The following is a 19,948-nucleotide window of genomic DNA, read 5'->3' on the forward strand; positions in this document are numbered from 1 at the left end:
GGGGGTTAGTGGGTGGCTGGTTTGGGGTGATGTGGTGAGGCCCATTATTGTAAGGTTTTTAGTATGTGATGTGGTAGTATTCTTGCTGTGATATGGCGCCATCTCATGGTAGCAGTCTGATTTAACTTCAGAGTCCTGATAACAGAGGTGAGCTTAACAGAAGATGTTAAGAAGATAAAACCAGTGTTACTTTGTGAGCATGTTAGTGTCCTATTCTCCTTGTATTATACTTGTGTTGTTCAAAAAGAGTTGCTAGCTCTGTGTTGAATATGCACCAGATCCAGTACAGTGCTGAAAGCTGACAACCAGATGTCGTCTTTCAACAAAAAAGAAAAAAGAAAAGAAAAAAAAAAGCCCAGGAAACAGGCCCCAGGTGGCTCTAAACAGCACCAGATGGAGATAAGACAGCAGCTAACCACAAATTTCCCATGATGGTATAGTGGCAACTTTTGGACATAAATCAGTCAGAATATCATCTGGATCACCAGGAATAGTAATAAGGCCAGACACCACACTGCCAAAATGTCCACACTGAGGATTTACAGAGTCAGATATGCCTTTATGCCATCTTTTAGATCAGGATAACTATTACTTTGGGAGGTTATGATGATATTAGATAATAACATGTCTTTTATACCATGGTCTAGAATTAGGGGCAAAGAAATGACCAACTGTATAATTCATGCTTTGTGAGTATGGGATCAAAATAAAACCAATAATCCTGCCAGTGGACACTTTTGTGTCTAACAAAACATTGATGTTGTCTTGTGCAGACTGAGTGTGTTTTATAAGGTAATGGAGACAGTTTTATCTGCCTGGTAATGTTAGCGTGTCACACAGGATCAGGTATTGCTTATCCCTTTACTTTATATAGCCTAGTTAACACTTTTTATTGAACATCCTCAGCTTTGAGAACTGAGGACGTGTCAGTGGGCCATCTGGAGAGTATTACAGTATAAAACTGCTCGATTGACCAATAGGGTATAAACTGTCTTAGTTGTTTGGAGCTCTCACTGTCTCTCTCTCTCTCTCTCTCTCTCTCTCCCCCTCCTCTGTTGGTTCTCTCTCTCATACCTCAAATGCACAAGCTCCAGAGAGGGGAAGGGTGGGAGAGACACACACACACACACACAGGCTAGGAGAGAGAGGGGCTGGGAGGGACTGTGGGTGAGGTCACTTGGATCCAAAAGCCTCTGGAGCAACGGCTGATTAAAGAAACAAGGCAGAAAGTTCTGGAGCCACTACTCAAACAGGACTAAAAAATTTAGCAGGAGAAAAAGAAATATTCAGCTACTAAAGCAACATCAAAGATTCCTTTCAACACAGCACGACTGCTGTAAACTGTGACTGAAACCATATGGATTAATCTCTTTCTTTCTTTTGCAAGGCTGCTTTGTTTCCAGCTGCAGGAGCGCTACAGTAAGAAATACTGGACAACGTCACTGACAGAGTTTTTTATTGCTGTAGTAGTTTCAGTGCTGAGTTATTAAGAAGCACTAGTAATGGCAGGCAGAGTGGTTCCTGCCCTTCTCTTATCTTTGTGTCTGACTGTGGCTCCAGTCCAGAGCCAGGGTTCATCTCAGGATGCCTTTATAATCCAGTACCTGGAGAGAAGGTTGGCTCAGATGGAGGTAGGCGGCTGTTCCTTTTCCATACGACATCAAATGTCTGTATCCATGAAGGACATCCCAGTGTGATAACCTTAATCCTTGCAGTCATTGCAATGTTAAGTATACATGCGTTTATATAGAGAGATTCTACTGTCTTCTGCTGTTCTATACCACACCAGGCCTTAAAATGAGCATATTAGTACATTAACAAATGAGAAGTATGTTCACACCATACTCAGATCATCTGGCTGTAATATTGTTGGCTTCCAATCAGGTGAACCGATTTTTATAATGTCTTCTTGTCATCGGTAACTGGCTGAGTCAACAGATCTCTAGAAAACATTTAGCAATAGTCAGATAAAGTGCACTGTATGCTTCACGTAAGGTGCTATATTGTACTTGTTTTCAGAGACTTCTCAGGCACGTAATATCACTAACATTGGTGATTAATGCCTTTGAGTTGGACTATGTAACTTTTCCTGACAATTAGGGAGTAATGGTAAATGCTAAGGTGTAATGTAACATTGCACAAGTAGAAAAAAAGTCATAAAGTCAATGAACTGACACAATGTAAGTTACACAGCAAAACACTATAGTTTTTGAATATTAGATAACATTAGCCACCATAAGCTGCTACTCAAACCAAAACACCTGAGTGTATTAAATTGACTAAGGGTGTTTCTCATTGCTTATGAGTTCAACATTTAATTATTTCTTATTTGTTTTTTCTTTCTAACAGTCAAAAGAGAATTTCCTGTTTTTTCTCAAATGTAGCTCATATTGAACAGAAGACATTATGTGACATTAAATGCCAAAATGTGGTGTGACAACAGCAGAGAAAAATTCCACCCAAGTTGGTAGACTTATTCACAGTGCCTGTCATATCACATTATCCACTTAAAGTGTAGCAGCTTGTGTTTTATTGCTTATGTGAGATCTAAAGCCAGTTATTTGACTCTGTCTCTTAATATCTAGCTAAAGTTTGCTAGCATTAGCTAAGGTTAACCACCATAAGCTAGTAGTCAATTGAACAAGGGTGTGTTTTATTGAATGAATTCACCTCTCCATTTGTAAGATGTTCCATGTATTTCCTCTTCATTCATAACACTTTTCAGGAACGTCTGAATCTGTGTGAGCAAAAAACAGTGAGCGTCACCCAGAAGACCTATGACCTCTCCTCTGAACTAAGGGGTTATCTGTCCTCTCTAAATGTTCTGAGGTAGGCCTGTTTGAAAGACCTTCTTTGAACAGTTATCCTAAATGGACGATATAACAAGAATGAAATAACTGAAACATTAGTAAGTTACAAAATGAAAGAACCACAGCAGTTACTCAGAGGAATGTGCATGAGACAACTAGTGTTTTGCTCCACAGATCAGAGGTGAAGAGTCAGGTGGACAGCGTGTCTGTGCGTGTAGACCGGATGGAGAGAGAGCTGGAGTATCTAGAAAACAAGATCCCCACCCAGTCTGATATTGAGATGGAGGAGGCTCTGCTGGAGCAACAGATAAAGGCTGCTGAACTGGACCAGTTAAAGAAGAAAGCCAAGATCAAAGTGGAGAATGGTGGGAAGTACGCCTGTAAGGTGTATAGTGTACAGTGTGCATGTGTGGGGTACTGATTATAATTAGCATTTATCTGTTTAGTGGTCGACGCTTAAGTATCAGAGCAGGGGAATGCGAGAGAGGAAAAAAGCATTAAGCATTAAAAGTATTAAAAGTGGAAGGACAGATTATCCAAGCCAGACACATAGAAACAGACACAAAATGCACAGGATGTTTTGAAACAACAATCGAGTCATAGTCTTCTCTCCAACACATCCAGACTGCAGCACAGCCCTGAGTCAAATCAAGTCTCTCAAGATTGTGAAGAAGGCAGGAGACACCTATGGTTCCTGGTTCAAGGACCCCTCAGAGCGATCAGCTAAGGTCTGTTCTTTTTGAAGTGGATGATTACAGTAACAGTGGTGTGTTTGCATTGGACAGCTGCTTTTCTTTCTTGCCGGCAGACTGTGCTTATCTTGCTTTCAGTGTAGCGCTGCGGATGAATGATCATTTTCTCATTACACTCAAAATGAATTTTTTGAGGATAATTAATTTAATTCTAAAATTCTTATTTTATGTCAAATGGCTTGATCATATTGATAAATGAACTGAGAAATTCCACACAGCTCTTCCAAGCATGTTAGCATCTTTCAGCTAATTCTTTTGGTCTTGCAGCCTGCAACTTTACTGTTTTGATTCACTCTCACCTCTCTCCTCAACCCTGTTTCCAGATGTAGCAAATACTTGTTTAATGCTAAAAAAAAAGGACTAAATAGGACTAAATATAGGACTAAACGGTAGACACAAAGTTAGCGACTATCTGGTAAATTGTAGCATTTAGCTGGTGGAGCACTTGGCATTTAGCTCTGCAGTAGAGCCAGATATTTCCATCAAGAATCTGTGACCAAAATAGCTTGAAGTAGAGTAAATATTTGACTTACACTTGTCAGGTGGCCAGAAACACAAGTCCAGAAGAATGCTAATGTTGCTAACGTTTGCTGGATATCTAAATAGGTAACTTGTTACAAATATGTTAGTCATATCAGCTTAACATGAAGTCTGAATGTTGTGTTTACAGCTTTACAGATGATGGCCAATAATTTAACTAATAGTGCTTTAAAAACTACATTGTGATGGGGGTTTTGTGATTCTGCTTCATTTACACACAACTTACACTTTAGATAAAAACTAAAATCATCCCCCACTCAATCCATTTTTATAGCTCAGCAGGATATTTTTTGTATTCCTGTGGCAAGCTCAGAAACAGTTTTGATTTGTTGAATTGTGGCAAGGTCTTCTTTTTAACCTCAGCATTTCACATCAGTGACACATCAGCCAGGGAGATATCTCGAAAGAAGAAGATTAACATGCCACTTAAGCACCACAATTTAAGGAATTTCATCAAATCACTATATTTTAACCAAGAATGCAAAGTAAAGGCTGAGCTGTACATTAATGTTCTTACTCACTTCTCAGCTGGTCACACATGTGAATCTTTCAGGTTTACCTGCTCAGTGGAATTCGTAACAACACTCTGCTGGAGTATGTTTCCTTGCAAAGCTTCACAGAAAGGACCACCACTCCCCCACCCAGGGTGGTGCAGCTGTCTACTGAATGGCAGGGGACAGGCCATGTGGTCTACAATGGATTCCTCTACTACCACAAGGCAGATACACCCAACCAGATACTGAAGGTGGGTGACTGAATAAGGCGTCGGAGAGCCAAATACTGTGCATATGTTCCTATGAATACATTTTTGTTGATTTCCACTGTGTTTGTGAAATAATTCGAGAATTCACATTGTTTGGCAACAGTTACTGAGAATAACTGCAGATTCCCATCCTCAGATGGTAGACTCTGATTTCATATCCCTGTTGTGTACACTTGCTGTGCAGCTTTGGGGACTGACTTCAGATCACTTCAAGGATCTTACTCATCGGGGTGTTGATTTTTGTCCTGTTTCCTTTGCTGTTCTGTGTTAGCTGAGGTCAGTAAGCTAATAATGCCAAAAGAAACAATTTTGTTCCTGTAAACTTAGCTGACTTTTCTCAAGATCCTTTGAGTGTTTTGGAGCAGACCTAACTGCTACAGAGGTTTACTGGGGAAAAAAGCATGTTTCCCAAAAAAACAAGATAGAATAAATTAACAATTAATATCCTGCACAACTAAAAGTACTGTGTGCTACATCCACATAGCCTAACTATAGCATTTTATTTTATTTTTTTACCAGAATTGTAACAGAATTGTCTGAAAAATCTCAACAACTATTGAATAAATTTCTATGAAATTTCTGTACAGACATTTCTAGTTGCTGACATTCCCATCGTTGACATATGGGGTTAAAAGTGAAAAGTCATTGTCTTGTCTTGTTTATTAATTTGTCTATCTCCACTGGTTTCCATCACATATAGGTAGAACTGTTGAATGGTACAGTGGTGGATAGCACACTTCTTCCAGGAGCAGGTCGCCTCCCAGTCTACAGTCTGAACACCAACACCTATCTGGACATGGCTGTGGATGAACTTGGCCTCTGGGTCATTCATGCTGACCCTGAGTATGGTGGAAACCTGGTCATTACCAAACTGGATAAAGGTAGAGTTTACCACCCCTATGCATATATATGTGTTTATAAAACTTAATCTATACTTAGGACTTTTGTTTTCTTTTTATACCTCAGGAACTTTGGCGGTAGAATATACCTGGGATACTCAATGTAGAAGTCGTGATGCTGAAGGAGCTTTCCTAATATGTGGGACCCTCTATGTGGTCTACAACACACGCTTTGGAGGACGTTCCACCGTACAGTGTCTCTATGACATCCATGACACTATCCACAGGTTGGTTTATACACGAACACAAATTATACTGCCACACATTCATGTTCACATAGACACACCGTGAAAATACATTTATCAATAATCAGCCATAGTTTCCCTGATTTTAGTCTTCTAAAAACATATCATTTCTTTCTCAAGTGAACCTGTTTCCTGAGTAATTCAACATTTTCTCTCTTCTGTGCCATGCATCTGCAGCAATGAGAGTCCTGTGTTGTTCTTCCCAAAGCGCTACACCAGCCACAGCAGCATCCACTACCACCCTGGAGAGAAACAGCTGTATGCCTGGGACGACGGCTACCAGACGATATACAAAGTGGAGACACGCAGAAATGACCATGTCATTGCAGAATGAAGATAATCTACAGTGTTTATCCTCTAAAAACATGTGTTTTCGCTTCACAAATATTCACAATTATGCAACACACATCACTTATAAAAGCATCAGTTTAGGAAAGATGTTTAGCTTATAATCTACTGTTTTTCAGTATAGTGGTCCTTTGCTGGCAATGGATGCTGCCTTTATCACTGTGAATCATTACAGACATAAAGATCGTGTTGACAGAAAGGCATTTTATGCATATGCATGTACCATAATAAAGAGCATTCAAGTGTCATGTGTATTTTCATTAAATTGTCCTGAATGAATGAAAATATTTACAGTAAGACAGGCAAGAAAAGTTATTTTAGTTTTTTATTGTAAACTGGTCCAGATGTCCCTGTGATAGACTGGCGACCTGTCCAGAGTGTACACTGCCCTCACCCAATGTCGGCTGGGATTTGCTGCCCCCCTGCAACCCGGTTCAGATAAGCGATATAGAAAATGGATGGATGGATGGTCCAGATGTGGGGGTACAGTTGAAAATTTTTCTGAAAAAAATGACAAATTACATAAGCTGTTATCACAATTTAAACATACTTTCAGCATTTGATGTGTTCTGGTAGCCCATCAAGGAAAATGAACACGTTAATGACCCACACACATACATACCTGTGCACATATGCATAAGAGAGTGATTAACATTTAGTGTATTTTACAAATAGACACACACAAACATGCAATAAGTCCTGCAAAGATCAGGGAAAACATGCAGCATTAGTGAAGTAGTTCTTGTGTAGTTGTAAATGATGGAAATGTAAAAAGAATATATGCAGAGAGCAACGATGAGCACAATGTTTGTCATGGTGGTAAAGCCCCACACTGCTGAAGTATAAGTCACCGTTTTGGAGCCGTTCCCATCCTGTAAAGCATCTTTCCCTTTTTATTCCCGTCCCAGTGCAGTGATCTCAAACCCACTCTTCTTTGTTTTGCCTCTGATTCATCCCGCCCATTTTGAGTTGGTAGTGACGTCAGAAAGGGGCGGTCCTAGTGCGACCGTTGACAGCAGGGACCGACTTCACCGGGCACCGTTGACCGTGGGGATTTGTTTTTGAAACGGGCGAAACTGTGTTTAAACGACCATGAGGAAGAGGAGCAGTAGCAACGCCAGCAGGAGAAGCTCGACAAACAGAAGACGGAGTGAGAAGTTGCGTTTCGATGAATTCGGCTTTGCTGTTCTTACCAAAAGAAAGGACCAAAAACTTCATCATCGATGTCATGAGTACAGGTGCGTTACCGTAGCTACCTCCTGAAAACTAGTTAGCTTGGCACAGCTAGTTAACCTGACTACCTAGCTTTATCTTTAACCTCCTGTCGTAACTCAGGGTATTTATTTCAACTTCTTGGGGATATTTAAATTAGTATCCACTTAAAACAAATGCGTGTGTCTCTAGTTTTGACTTTGTGCTGACGTTACAACAACATGTTGGTTGGTTACTCATGTAGTGTATCTGAAAGCTTTATGCGAATGTATCGCCAACATTATTCCTACTTTTGGTCGGTGATGGGTTTGATGAAGTTAATTTTCTCACCATAAAATAAAATGAATAAATAAATAAGAATTGTTTTGTTCGTAGACGAACCAACAGAACAGCATTTATTATACAAAGCAACACAAATTGATTATTTTATTTGGACAATTGTAATTCTAATTGCAGGTTTTCAATACCAGCAACTAAGGGAGCAAGAAACAGTTATTTTCATTATCAATTAATATGTCCATTATTTTCTTGATGAATCATTTGACTTACAAAACAAAACAAAAAATAAATAAATAAATACATTTAAATGAAGGAAATGCCAATCACAGTATCCCAGAGCACAATGTGATGTCTAAAGATGTCTTCTTTTGTTCAACCAACAATCCAAAGTCTGAAAATATTCAATTGACAATAATGTGAGGCAAAGACAAGCAGCATATTCCAACATTTGAGAACTCGAAACTGTCAAATGACATTTTTGCCTGGAAAATTACTTAAATAATGAATCGATAATCAGGATACTTTAATCCACTAACCCACTTAATTTCCCCATACTACACTGGTATGATTTCACCAGTCACATGTAAATAAAAACAATAGTAGTGAGACGGCTATGACTACTTGCTAGAATCGGTATTACATTACATCAGCAGGTGCTTGCTCAGGCAGCGCATGAATCATGTCAGCATAGATGCATCAACTCAAACCAGCTGAAGTCACCAATGATCATCCTTCTTGGAATCAGATGTTGAACACTCAATGGCCAGTGTTTGTTTTTTCAGAAAATACCGATATCCACCTAATTCCAAACAACTGAGCTCACTTTGTTGTGTTTTCTCTGCCAGCTACCCCCAGCTGAGCTCACTGAGGGTCAAAGAGCTGTGTGAACTGCTCAGCTACTGGAATGGAGCCAGCTTTATCTGCAAGAGCCAGGTGAGACTTGAGTAAACTACAAAAAAAATAATCTGCTGTAATGTTTTATCATGCGGTGAGTGTTCACACTGTTGTTGTTTTTTCAGATTGAGCGATTCATCAGAATGGGTATTCCTCCAAGTCTGCGAGGTAGAGTGTGGAAGTGTCTTCTCTCCATTGACAGTCTGAAAGAAAGCAGTGACTTCAACTACCAGGTAAAACTAGAGCTTGAACTAGAAAAGCTTGTGAAACAGGACATTCCCACAACTAGTGATTTTGTGCTCAAGACAAACTACACAACACAGTATCAATCTCTCAAAGTAGGGGTTTAGCAACAGTGAGAACACTTTTGTTGTGGCCCACAGCATCATGTCTTTCATTCAAAAGTAACACCAGAGGTTGTCCAGCAGATGTCGCTATTTTGACTGTAGCAAATGCTTAGAAATAATTAACCATCTTCAGTGCAGTGCATGAGTGACAATCCCTCCCCCTTCTCTGTTATTCATTCATAGCAGCACTTGTGTCTTAATCCTTTGTCTATCCTGTGTCTTAAAAAATTTTTAACAAGGGAATGTTTTGCTTTTCACCTACAGAAGTGCTTGTCAGAGGTTCGAGGGCCCCTGGTGGACTTGGGTGTCAGTGAGTATGGGATCCTGTCAGCAATAGCAACCCTCAGTGACACACAGAATGATCTGGGCTTGAACCATCAGCAGCCCTCCAGCTGTTCTGATCCCTGCTACTCTGCAGATGACATCACGCTGTTTCGACAGATCGCGTTGGACCTGCGTGAGTTCAAACAGGGCGATGAGATTATGAGCTTAGTGTGTATGTTGAAGATTGTTTTGCCTCTCTGTTGACAACAAGGTTTTAGTTGTATTTAATGTGGGGATATTGTGGATGGTTTTCAGGGTGACTGCAGGTCCTTGTTGTCCCTGTGATGTAATCAGTCTTAAAAAACACAATTCTTCAAACTGAGAATCTTTTATGGTCCTCAAAATGCTCTAAACATGGTTCAATATTGACTAAGTATTGTATAAGTCAAATTTCTGGTACCACATCATGCATTGCGCTTCTTTTCTAGTGCTGCACCATGTCGAGGGTTAAGGTGGAAGTTGTGGGATGATCAGGATAGAGCATGACAAATGCAAATGAAAAAGACAAAAACTATGCATGTACACCAGGCAGAAACAGACTTTAGGTCTGTTGTTTGAGGAAAAATGGAAGCGTACTTCATATTAATTTGACCTGTTTTCATAGAGCGTTCCTTTCCAACCCACCGCTCTCTGATGGGGGAGAGCCCAGAGGCCATTGAGGGTCAGGCCAAGCTCTTCAGGGTCCTCATTGCCTATGCCAAGTACAACCCACAGGTTGGATACAGCCAAGGTAACCGACTCAACAATAAACATTTGAATAGATGATGGAAAAACCATTGACAGGGAAGGAAAGAAGAACTCTTCATGCTAATTAAACAAACATGTCAATGTCAAATATAAAGAAACTTATCTTCATTTTGAGCTCACTGTCAATATAGAGAAGCATGTGTGAAAAGGAGTATTCTAGTTCTAATATTAGTGCTAATATTAGTACTAGAATGCTATAATTGCTAGTGTTTGATTAAAATGCAGTCACTAAGCATCAGGTGGCCGTCATGAGAGTGTTTAGGGGTCAGTTGGGGAGTTATTTGCTACAGATAGCTACAGTACATGACATGACCACTTGATGGAAGCAGAGGACCATTAATATGTAGGGTTGCTTCATCGTGCAGGACCATCCCTGTTTTATGCTCAGTTAAATGAAATGTGACCCTCTGCATTTCTACATAATTACAAGTTCCCATGTCATAAAATATACCTCAGGCTTCTTGTCTTTTTTTTATGTGGAATATTTGAGTTTATATAAAGTATTTGATGATAGGAATTGGATTAAGAAATCAATAGGCTAAAATCTGATTGAAATTACTTAAGGGAAATTATAATTGAAAGGACAGTATTTTTTTTATTGCTGGGACTCTGGATGAACAGCAGTATTTATATCTCCATTTTCCTCTTAAAGTATTAGGGTCATATCAGAAATATTATGAAATATCTTCATCTTATAAGAACCCCCTCAAATAGACTGACACATTTGTATATCTTTTGCCTTTGTCACTGGAAAATAGTGTTTCATAATATCATAATTGTGACGGCATGACATACCATTTAGTGTAAAATCCTGTTAAAATGAAACTTCCCTTCTCTTCCTGGCTAATATCCCATTCATGTTTGAGAGTATGGTGCATTAACTCTGCATTCCAGTTAAGATGACGGCAGATATCCATAGTTTGCTGTACAGAGCATAATGTGGTCACACACAGTCATCCTGCTCAGCATTGTGCCCTGCTGCTGCTTCCTCTGAACAAATTTTCATTGTCTCAGGCGTTTGATAAAACATGTTCCTGTACCTTTAATATTTTAAATGTGGTGCATCAAACACCTACACTTCATACTGTAGGAAATGCAGTATCAATGTGTTTATTTGAGGAAAAACGTGTGTGTGTGTGTGTGTGTGTGTGTGTGTGTGTGTGTGTGTGTGTGTGTGTGTGTGTGTGTGTGTGTGTGTGTGTGTGTGTGTGTGTGTGTGTGTGTCATAGGGATGTCCTACATAGCTGCTGTGCTGCTGATGCAGTTGGGAGAGGAGGAGGCGTTTTGGGCTCTGACAGCCTTGTTGGATAAACCCAGATATCTGGCTGAACTGTTTGACCTCAACCTCACCAAGTAAGAATGAGCTAACAATATATAACAATGAAATAACATTTAAAAACTTATAATATAGGAGGTTAGGAGGGAGTGGTTAGTATACACCTTTTAAACACATCATACAGTGATTGGTGCAAAATTAATGAAAAAGACAAGCAAAGCCAACTCAAAGTCACTGTTGAAATATTTATTTAGTCCAGAGAAACAGTAGCACTACATATAGCAATACATGTTTTACATTAGGATGTGGGAAAGTAATGTCTTTTCATTTCAATATTTAAAGTTTTGATTTGAATCCCTAAAAGTAAAACACGAGAGAAATGATACAAAGATTACTTCAATTGAGGCCTTAATATGCAATAATATGTATTCATATTTAAAATTCCAAAAATGTTCCTCCAATTACTCAGATTTGGCTCAGATCTGGTGATCTGTGGAACAGCTGCATGAAGCTAAACTATACTGTTATTTGTGGTGTGATCAGGGTCCAGCATCAGGTGAAGGTGTTTGACCAGTTCCTGAAACACAGAAAGCCAAAACTCTCTCAGCACATGGTGAGTGTCTCTGGATTTTCATTTTGACTCAGATTTTCACCCACTGTGTTTTGTAGTGTATAAAGACTGAAAGCCTAATGATGATTGATGCCAAAATTATGCACTGACTAAGAAACATGCAGTTATGAATTTCAAATGATTATGAGCAGATTTTGAAAACTGGCTTCTGTTTGCACTGGAATGGTTTGACTTGCCTCAGAGGGTAAATGCTCTAAAAAAACGAAACAAAAAAACTTGATGTCAAGAAAAGTGTGTGTGTGTGTGTGTGTGTGTGTGTGTGTGTGTGTTTGCTTGTATGAATGCATATATGTGCATTTGTGTTTGAGGCCAGATATGGCCAAGTGATGAGTAGCGAAGGAGGGGCCCACTGTAATGTATCTGTCATCAGTTGGGCCTCTTCTGTCATTAACTCTCTCAGGCTCCAGGCTTGTCACGGTGACATCGGTTGTACTAGGAGGCACAAACCTACAACAAAAAATACAGTTTTGAGACGCAGCTAATGGTGTTTTATTGATTTTGGCATAAAGGGTCTAGACTTAGATGTTTAACAGCATTATTGTTAGATCCCATGATTCTGTCATATACTTAATACTTATTTTATTTCAAGGGCTGTGAAAGATTGAAATGTGTGTTCAGACAAAAAAAATAACACTGGTTTGTTATGTTCTGGTAAAATCTACTAAAGTCTGAAATTTTCCCCAGAATAACGGAGCGTATTTTTAGTAAGACTCAGTGTTTGGTTTTTACAGATCCAAAATTTGTTTTGCTCCAAAACTGTTCACTGTATTTTACAGAACACAAGGTATTGTGATGAGGTTTGCTCAGAAAAAGCTACTGTAACTAAAAACAGGGAATGAAGTGCTACTGAAATATAACTGAGCTGCAAATTATTTGTCGTTAATAAAAAAAAAAAAATTAAAAAAAAATGGCTGATGCTAATTTTCTAGTTTGTCTGTTGGGTTTGGAAGGTACCCTGGTTCAGACTGAAATGTCTTTAGAACTATCAGATGGATTGAAAGGAAATTAGGTATTATCTTAAAGTTTCATTTGGCATCATCATCAGGTCAATGTTTAAATTTGTTTGGTTTGGTTTAAGATTAAGTACCTGCAAAACCAATGATATTCCCATCAGCTTTTGTCTCATGCTACCAAAAAATTACCAAAAGCCAGCATGCTAACATGCTAAGCTAAAGAGGTCATGGTAAACATTATACCTTCTAAACATAAACAGATTAGCATTTCCATTGTGAGCATGGTAGCATGCTTATTTTAGCATTTAGCTCAAAGTACTGCTGTGTGCAGTCCCACAGTGCTGATAGCAGGGCTGTAGAGTCTTAGTCTTGTTCAAGTATGAGTTTCTTAATTTCAGTTTTGAAAACAGTGAGTCTTCTTGTTCAATCATGTTTCAGTTGAAATCTTACTCGTTCAAAGTCTTCAGTCTTAGTGTGTGCACACTCTCACACTGATACATTCACTGCCACCATTTATACTGCTGTGTCTTTGAAGGGATTGTTATACTTCACGTTGACTCAGCAGGTCTGGGAAACTGCCCCCTTTGGAGCCAAAACACACACACACGTACACACACAACAGAGCCTTATTATCGGCACAATTCTTTCCCCCTCTTACAGAAAATCTTATTAGAGACCAGAGGTCAGCGTTTCCTTTGTAATAGAGCTCTCCAGCACGGTGAAGGCAAGCAACAAACAAACAAGTGTTTGGACTCGTGCTGTACCCTCCAGATCAGAGTAAACACGGGTGCTGAGCTTAAACATGAGGGATGCATAATATTTTAATTTAAGGCATATGTTCACTGTTACAAGCAGTGATAATTACACACCACATTTTTTTTTAAATGTTACAAACACACTCTGATGGTTCTTAATTAGTCTGTAGCACTGCTATATTGTATGCACCCTGGGAGAACATTTCATTTAGGAGTTTATTTGCTAGAAACTGGCAGAGAAACAAGTCTTGAATACATTTTTTTTTTTATTATGTCAAAATCAACGTTCCCTGCTTTCCCAACCTCCCTGCAGGAGTCAGTGGGAGTCTTATCAGTCCACTTTGTGATGCCATGGTTCCTCACTCTCTTCACTTCCTTACCATGCTGGGACTCTGTCCTTGCTGTCTGGGATCTCATTTTTCTGCATGGTATTTACACACACACACAAATGTACAAGCAAGCAGACATTATTGTGGATTTATCATTTGTTCATATTCACTCAGTGGGAAGGGAGAAATAATAAATGGTCTTAAATGTCCATTACTTCAGTCTTTACTGTGACTTTTTCTTTATTAATGTGGGCATAACATAATGGGGCCAGAAAAAGCTTAGTGGGCTAATCAGACTGGTGTAATATGTTAATACTTGTTACCGTATGTCATCTCTTTTACTTTGTAATAACAAAGTATTACTGTATATTAGAGCAGTCATGTTTGGAAATCCCCGTGTTTCTCCTCAGGCCTGTCAGCTGTGTTTCGTATCGCTCTGACCATCATTGAGCTCCTGGAGCCTCAACTGATGGATCTGCATGATGAAGGAGCAGTGTTACCCCTGCTGTTGAGAGTCCCTGTTGATGTGTAAGTAAAGTGAAGTGAAGCTGTACATGGGGCAGCATTATTAATGTACGCTATCTGGTGTGTAGACGTAATGTTGCTTCTGTGCTTATAAACAAAATAATATATGTTGTCTGAGACCCACATTTCTAAATAATGTCCCAGACCACCCTCATGAATATACTGAAAACGAAGGGTCCTACTGAAGAATGTGCAGCACATTTCTCAGAGCTGAGAGTTCAGTTTATAGATTTGGGCCCCAGGCAGCTCATGAATATCAATCGGCCCATCAGGAATGGACATGTTTTGACACTGAGCGTTCCAGGAAAAGTAGAGTGTCATTGTTTTGCTGTGGTTGATTTTGTACATGTTTGGATTAAACATCCTTTATGCTAAATTAGTTTCGTCAATGGCAGCCCACGCTGCTTTCAGTCAGACCCTTCTGTCTCTCTTTCACTATATTCAATATAAACGTCACATGCTGGCGGACATGTTTTGTTGACATGGAGCTGTAGTTATGGCAACTCAGCAGGGTCACTGGGTTTGTGCATACAGCCAGTATGTGTGTGACGGGCTGGTGCACAGTGATTATTAAAATCTAGTTTATCATATTTGTTTTAATAGATAAACTCCCCTTAGCTACTTAAATCTCATGTCTGCTTCTAATTGTAGAAACGGTCCCACTACTTGGACTTAAGTTTGTTGACCTTGGACAGAGATCTGTAGAGCAGATTCTGGATAAATGGGGCTGTTTCCATAAACGTAGCTGTGTCACCAGCAGTGATAAAGCACTTTATCATGAGCTAGGAGAAGGTGTGCTAGGTACGCACCAACAATTTGCAAAGTGGATTATGAAGGACAAATCTTTAGTATTACTGTGGAGAACAGCTACACAACTGTTTAACTGACTGTTTAATGGGTTATTGCAAGGTTTTTAAAGCTAGCTTTCATGTGAACTTAATAACACAGACAGGTTCCTGCATTAATTTGTGTTTTCTGTGCTACAGGAAAAGAAACAGCACATTTTGATCCATGTGTGAACAACCTCTGCTGTTTGCATATGCATACATCAAGGGCAGCACTGACAGTCCCATTTTGTTCTAGCTCTGGTGTTCAGTGGGCACCCTGCCATCACATCACATTGAGAAGTCCTTGTTGGCTGCTTGGCATCATTATGAAAGCCTGGTCAGAAGTCAACACTAAGTGGTCTGACTGTCTCCCAGGACGGGATCCCCTTACGCTGGGAAGATACTGCTGAAGAAAGAGGGAAGGGGAGAGCAAGTGGGGTAAAAGAGAGAGAGGAAAATTAAGGGAGTGGAATGGTCATAGAGAGAAGCAGCGAGAGAAAATGGTATACTAACTGAGGGGAGAAATGACGGAGGGGGAGCGAGGCAAGGCCTTCAACCTCTCTTCATTTTCTTTAAGGATCTCTGCTCTGTTACTCAGTGTGAATGGTATAAATGGGAGTTGTCATGCAGCCATATAGGCCATTCTGATTAATGATTGGTTGAGAGGCTCATCCATCTAATGTGACTGTCTGTCTACACTTGGCTGTCAATCAGTTGTCATCTCAGTCACAGGTTGCAACAATGGCTCCCAAAACACCCTACATCACCAGTCAAAGAGCAGATTCATTCTGTGGAAGGGTTCATATGGTTTCTGTCTCACCATGCCCACTTACATATGACGAAAGCCTCGACAGAACGACCAAAGTCTCGACCCTAATCCTAACCCTACACTGAAGTGGGTGGCGTATCAGTTGCAACTTTACCACTGTTAGTTTACCACAGCAAATAAACAGAGCTGAATTAAAATCAAGGTCAATATCTACACTGATTCCACATTCCCCTCTCCTCCCCAAACCTTTTTGAGCACACCACTTGTTATGAGCTACTATATTAGCCCTCTCCTTTTTGTGTATAAGAGCTATAATATCAATTACTGCCAGAAATAAATTAGGAATGTTTATAAACTTGATATAAAATGTATATTCTGCACCAGGAGTTAAATCACAATTTAAAGTTTTTTGTCATCAGTTGCAAGTTTTCTTGCTGTCTGGCTTAAACACAATACTTCGATAAATAGATTTATCTAAACCAGTCACGGTAAAACTGATTAAAACCATAAGAAGAAACTTTCCATGTTACAATTTTATTTGATGATATATAGTTGAAGTATGTTTTACAGTAACCTATGACACATATTTTTTAAATAGGAGCTCCCTCACAGCTAACAACCTTCACTACCCCTTGTGACTCATTTACCTCTTTCTCTTTCTCCTAGTGCCTCCTTTTGTCTCCCTTCAGAGTCCATATCTCCTGTCCCCAGCCCTGTCTCTCTCTGTCTCCCCCTCTATACCCCCTCCTACTCACTTCCCATACACACTGTTTTTCTCCGTGCCCTCCACCAGCCCTATCTCTGTCTCTTTTGTTTACTCCCCTCCTTCGCAATAGTCAATTCCCATAAACCTCTCTGGGCTGTCCTGACTCCCCTGTGTTCTCGTTTTTTTTTCTGCCCCCCCTCTTCTCCTCTATACCTCCTTTCATTCATTAATTTATCCTCATTGACGCATTGACGCCCTCATTCAGCTATAGGAGCTGACAAATCATTTGTTTACTTCACATTGACAGGGCTGGTTTCTATAAAGTCTCTGCTTTAGTTTTTTCCCCTTCTCTATTAACTGTTTGAAAATTCTCTCCCTTTTTGACATGAACACATTTTTCCAGTTTTTATTGAGATTTCAGCAGCTCAAATCAGTGAAAAACCTTAAATGATACAAAATTGAGCGATAATCTGACCAAGGGGGGAAAAAAAAAAGATTTCGTCATCAAAAACTAAAACATCATGGAAAATTGCATTGTAAACAGGCCTTTTTAGAGATTATAAAATGCTTAACTTCCAACGTTACTGCAGCTATGGAAGTAAATGAAGCCTTGAAAGTTAATGCAAATTTTTCCTACAGGTGATGCCTTACAAACCCCCTGTCTACACAAAAGCAGTGATGGAACAAACTGTTACTACACCCTCTGATGCATTAAAGGACAGTACTGCAGTGCAGTGAGAAAGACTGTATATTGCTGTTAGAATAGAGAGAAAAAGACAAGTAACAGCAGAAGACAGACTGGTTGGTCAGGGCTTCATCCTACAGCAAGACTTGAAGCAAGGCTTCACATGATGTTAAGCAGCACAGTCTCCAGACTGAAACCACACTGAGCAGGTTTGGATGAATGGCCCGCAAGTGCGACACATTTGTGGGAACTTCTTTCTATCCACATGCATTTACTTTCTTTTGAGAGTGAGATGAGATCATTATCAATATAAGGTCAAATCAAGCATGGAGCTGGAGTCAAGAGACATAATGTTCAAAATTATTAGATTATATAACCTGTTTTTTCCATCCTCTTTCCCTTGCCCACTTCCATCCACAGGGCCCAGTATACCGTTTTGATTCCTGCCCTGTGGGATACTGAGGTCCAGGACTGGGAGCTTAAATGTATGAACAGTCTGGTGATGGATGAGAGCCACCATGGATCCAAAGCAGGTACCAACCACATACTCACACACTCACTCACTCACTTACTCAAAGCAGTTGTTCTTAAGCAGAAGCTAATAATACAGAGACACTGGGGACAACTGTGCACACAGTCACTCAAACTTTGGTAACTCATTCAGCCCACATCACTTAACCTTCAGTGGCACCCTTCCTGATCATGTTACACACAGTTTTGTTGTCTGGTCTTAGCATCACTGTGCATGGTGGTTGGACCTTGGGGAGGAGATCTCCAGCTTGTTCCTGAGAACCCTGTTACAAAAGGGCGAAACAATCACCCCTTGTTCACCTCCTTCCCTTATTTTCTCCAGTTTACAAGTTGTTAAATGTTGGTTTGTCGTCTTGGTAGAATGCTAAACTCTAATATTACCATCCTTTTTCCTTCATTTACCATCTTTCCATGATGGTTTTTCATTTCAGTTTTATCATTTCATTGTTTAGATCACAACAAGGGAAATAATGTGCTTATCAGTAAACGTTTAAAAAGAACTACACTTAACTACCTTAAATCTGGTACCATATATCAAATGTTTTAAACAAATCATTATCACTTGTATTGCAATCTCTTAGTTCAGAAATTAGCTGTGAGTAAATTGTCATGAAATGATTTGACTGATGTCCTTCTGCACAGTTAAAGACAATTGTTGTAACAAATTGATCTGCGTTTGCAAGTTTAATGAGGTTTATTGTTTGTAAGGTAGCCTCTAGAGTGCACCAATAAATCGGCCAGTCTGATATATCAGCCAATATAAGCTTATTGTAGATATAGTACCAGCGTATATGTAAGCCAGTAAGTAAAAAGAACTTTCATTAAAGAAATGTCAAACTAAGTTTTTTGCTAATGTAGAAACAGTGTTGCCATTACATAATTCAACAGAGAACATGAGGTATTTGTTTATGTTTATGTTTATGTTAGTTTGTTAAAAACAATTATTTCAGCACATATGTATCATGAATCACTGCTAAGCTCATTGTAACTATAAATTTGTGCAAGATAATTTTCAAATTGGGTTAAAACAGGTTTATTGTGCTTTTTTGGCACTTCCTCTTTAAATAGTAAATAAAATGTAATTACCACAAAATGCGCCAAGACTACTGTTGCAGCCTGAACAGTGTGGTATACGTGAAGTTATTTCTTTCTGGCTCCCATATGATAGATGGCCCTTAAAGAAACTGCCTTTACTCTGTGTGTGGTAGCAAGCGACACTCTCTAAATGACAGAGTTCATGTAAGCGACTGTGTGTGTGTGTGTGTGTGTGTGTGTGTGTGTGTGTGTGTGTGTGTGTGTGTGTGTGTGTGTGTGTGTGTGTGTGTGTGTGTGTGTGTGTGTGTGTGTGTGTGTGTGTGCGCATGCCTACTATAACTTGACAGATCAAAAGAGCTTTTACCTTTTGAAGGTTGTTCAGATATCACCTCCACAAGATCTGGAAACCCACCAGAGCCTCATCCTCACAAAAGACAGACAGATTGGAATGCAGACCTGATGTGCATGTGTGTGTGTTCATGGTTGTGAGTGTGCACATGTGCGTGCATCCTGAGAAGAGGCGATAAGGATGAGTCACAGGTTAGTGGCTACAGGGCTATGTTTGTCAATGCAGCTGGCAAGGCAGAAAGAAGAGAGGTAGGGGAGAGAGACTGTGCGTGCGCGTGTGTGTGTGTGTGTGTGTGTGTGTGCGTGCGTGCGTGCGTGCGTGCGTGCGTGTGTGTGTGTGTGTGCATGACAGAGAGTGCACATGATCGAATGAGTTGTTAATGAGAGAGTATTTGCGGAAAGGGCAGAAGAATCTGAG

General features: G+C 39.7%; 2 protein-coding genes and 1 long non-coding RNA gene across 4 annotated transcripts in view; 2 read left to right on the plus strand and 1 right to left on the minus strand.

Annotated features, from left to right (window-relative positions):
• The first annotated feature begins 1,146 nt into the window (after positions 1-1,146).
• On the plus strand, positions 1,147-6,603 carry olfml1 (olfactomedin-like 1). Its single transcript, XM_071506364.1, has 8 exons — positions 1,147-1,631; positions 2,726-2,829; positions 2,985-3,175; positions 3,435-3,538; positions 4,656-4,847; positions 5,566-5,746; positions 5,832-5,991; positions 6,187-6,603. The coding sequence occupies exons 1-8, from the start codon at positions 1,503-1,505 to the stop codon at positions 6,341-6,343; spliced, it is 1,218 nt and encodes a 405-aa protein (XP_071362465.1). The 5' UTR covers positions 1,147-1,502; the 3' UTR covers positions 6,344-6,603.
• On the minus strand, positions 6,410-7,318 carry LOC139637560 (uncharacterized). The gene is made up of 2 exons (XR_011694622.1): positions 7,209-7,318; positions 6,410-6,858 (listed from the first exon to the last, which is right to left on the minus strand). It is a non-coding gene; the product is annotated as an uncharacterized lncRNA (long non-coding RNA).
• Positions 7,319-7,340: 22 nt separating this feature from the next.
• The window catches only part of LOC139637541 (carabin), a 51,387-nt gene continuing 38,779 nt past the window's right edge, over positions 7,341-19,948 (plus strand). Inside the window, exons 1-10 of one of the 2 annotated variants that reach the window (XM_071506350.1) lie at positions 7,341-7,595; positions 8,694-8,781; positions 8,868-8,975; positions 9,354-9,546; positions 10,018-10,143; positions 11,390-11,513; positions 11,980-12,049; positions 14,089-14,203; positions 14,515-14,632; positions 18,037-18,149. In XM_071506350.1, the coding sequence (XP_071362451.1) occupies positions 7,450-7,595; positions 8,694-8,781; positions 8,868-8,975; positions 9,354-9,546; positions 10,018-10,143; positions 11,390-11,513; positions 11,980-12,049; positions 14,089-14,203; positions 14,515-14,632; positions 18,037-18,149 (1,201 nt within the window). In that variant the 5' untranslated portion in view covers positions 7,341-7,449. The remainder of the gene's footprint in view (positions 7,596-8,693; positions 8,782-8,867; positions 8,976-9,353; positions 9,547-10,017; positions 10,144-11,389; positions 11,514-11,979; positions 12,050-14,088; positions 14,204-14,514; positions 14,633-18,036; positions 18,150-19,948) is intronic. The other variant, XM_071506341.1, reaches the window with a different exon arrangement.

Source organism: Trachinotus anak, unplaced genomic scaffold (genome assembly GCF_046630095.1).
Source record: "Trachinotus anak isolate AG129_WGS33_773 ecotype Australia unplaced genomic scaffold, CSIRO_AGI_Tana_v1 ptg000002l, whole genome shotgun sequence".
NCBI classification, from domain to species: Eukaryota; Metazoa; Chordata; class Actinopteri; order Carangiformes; family Carangidae; genus Trachinotus; species Trachinotus anak.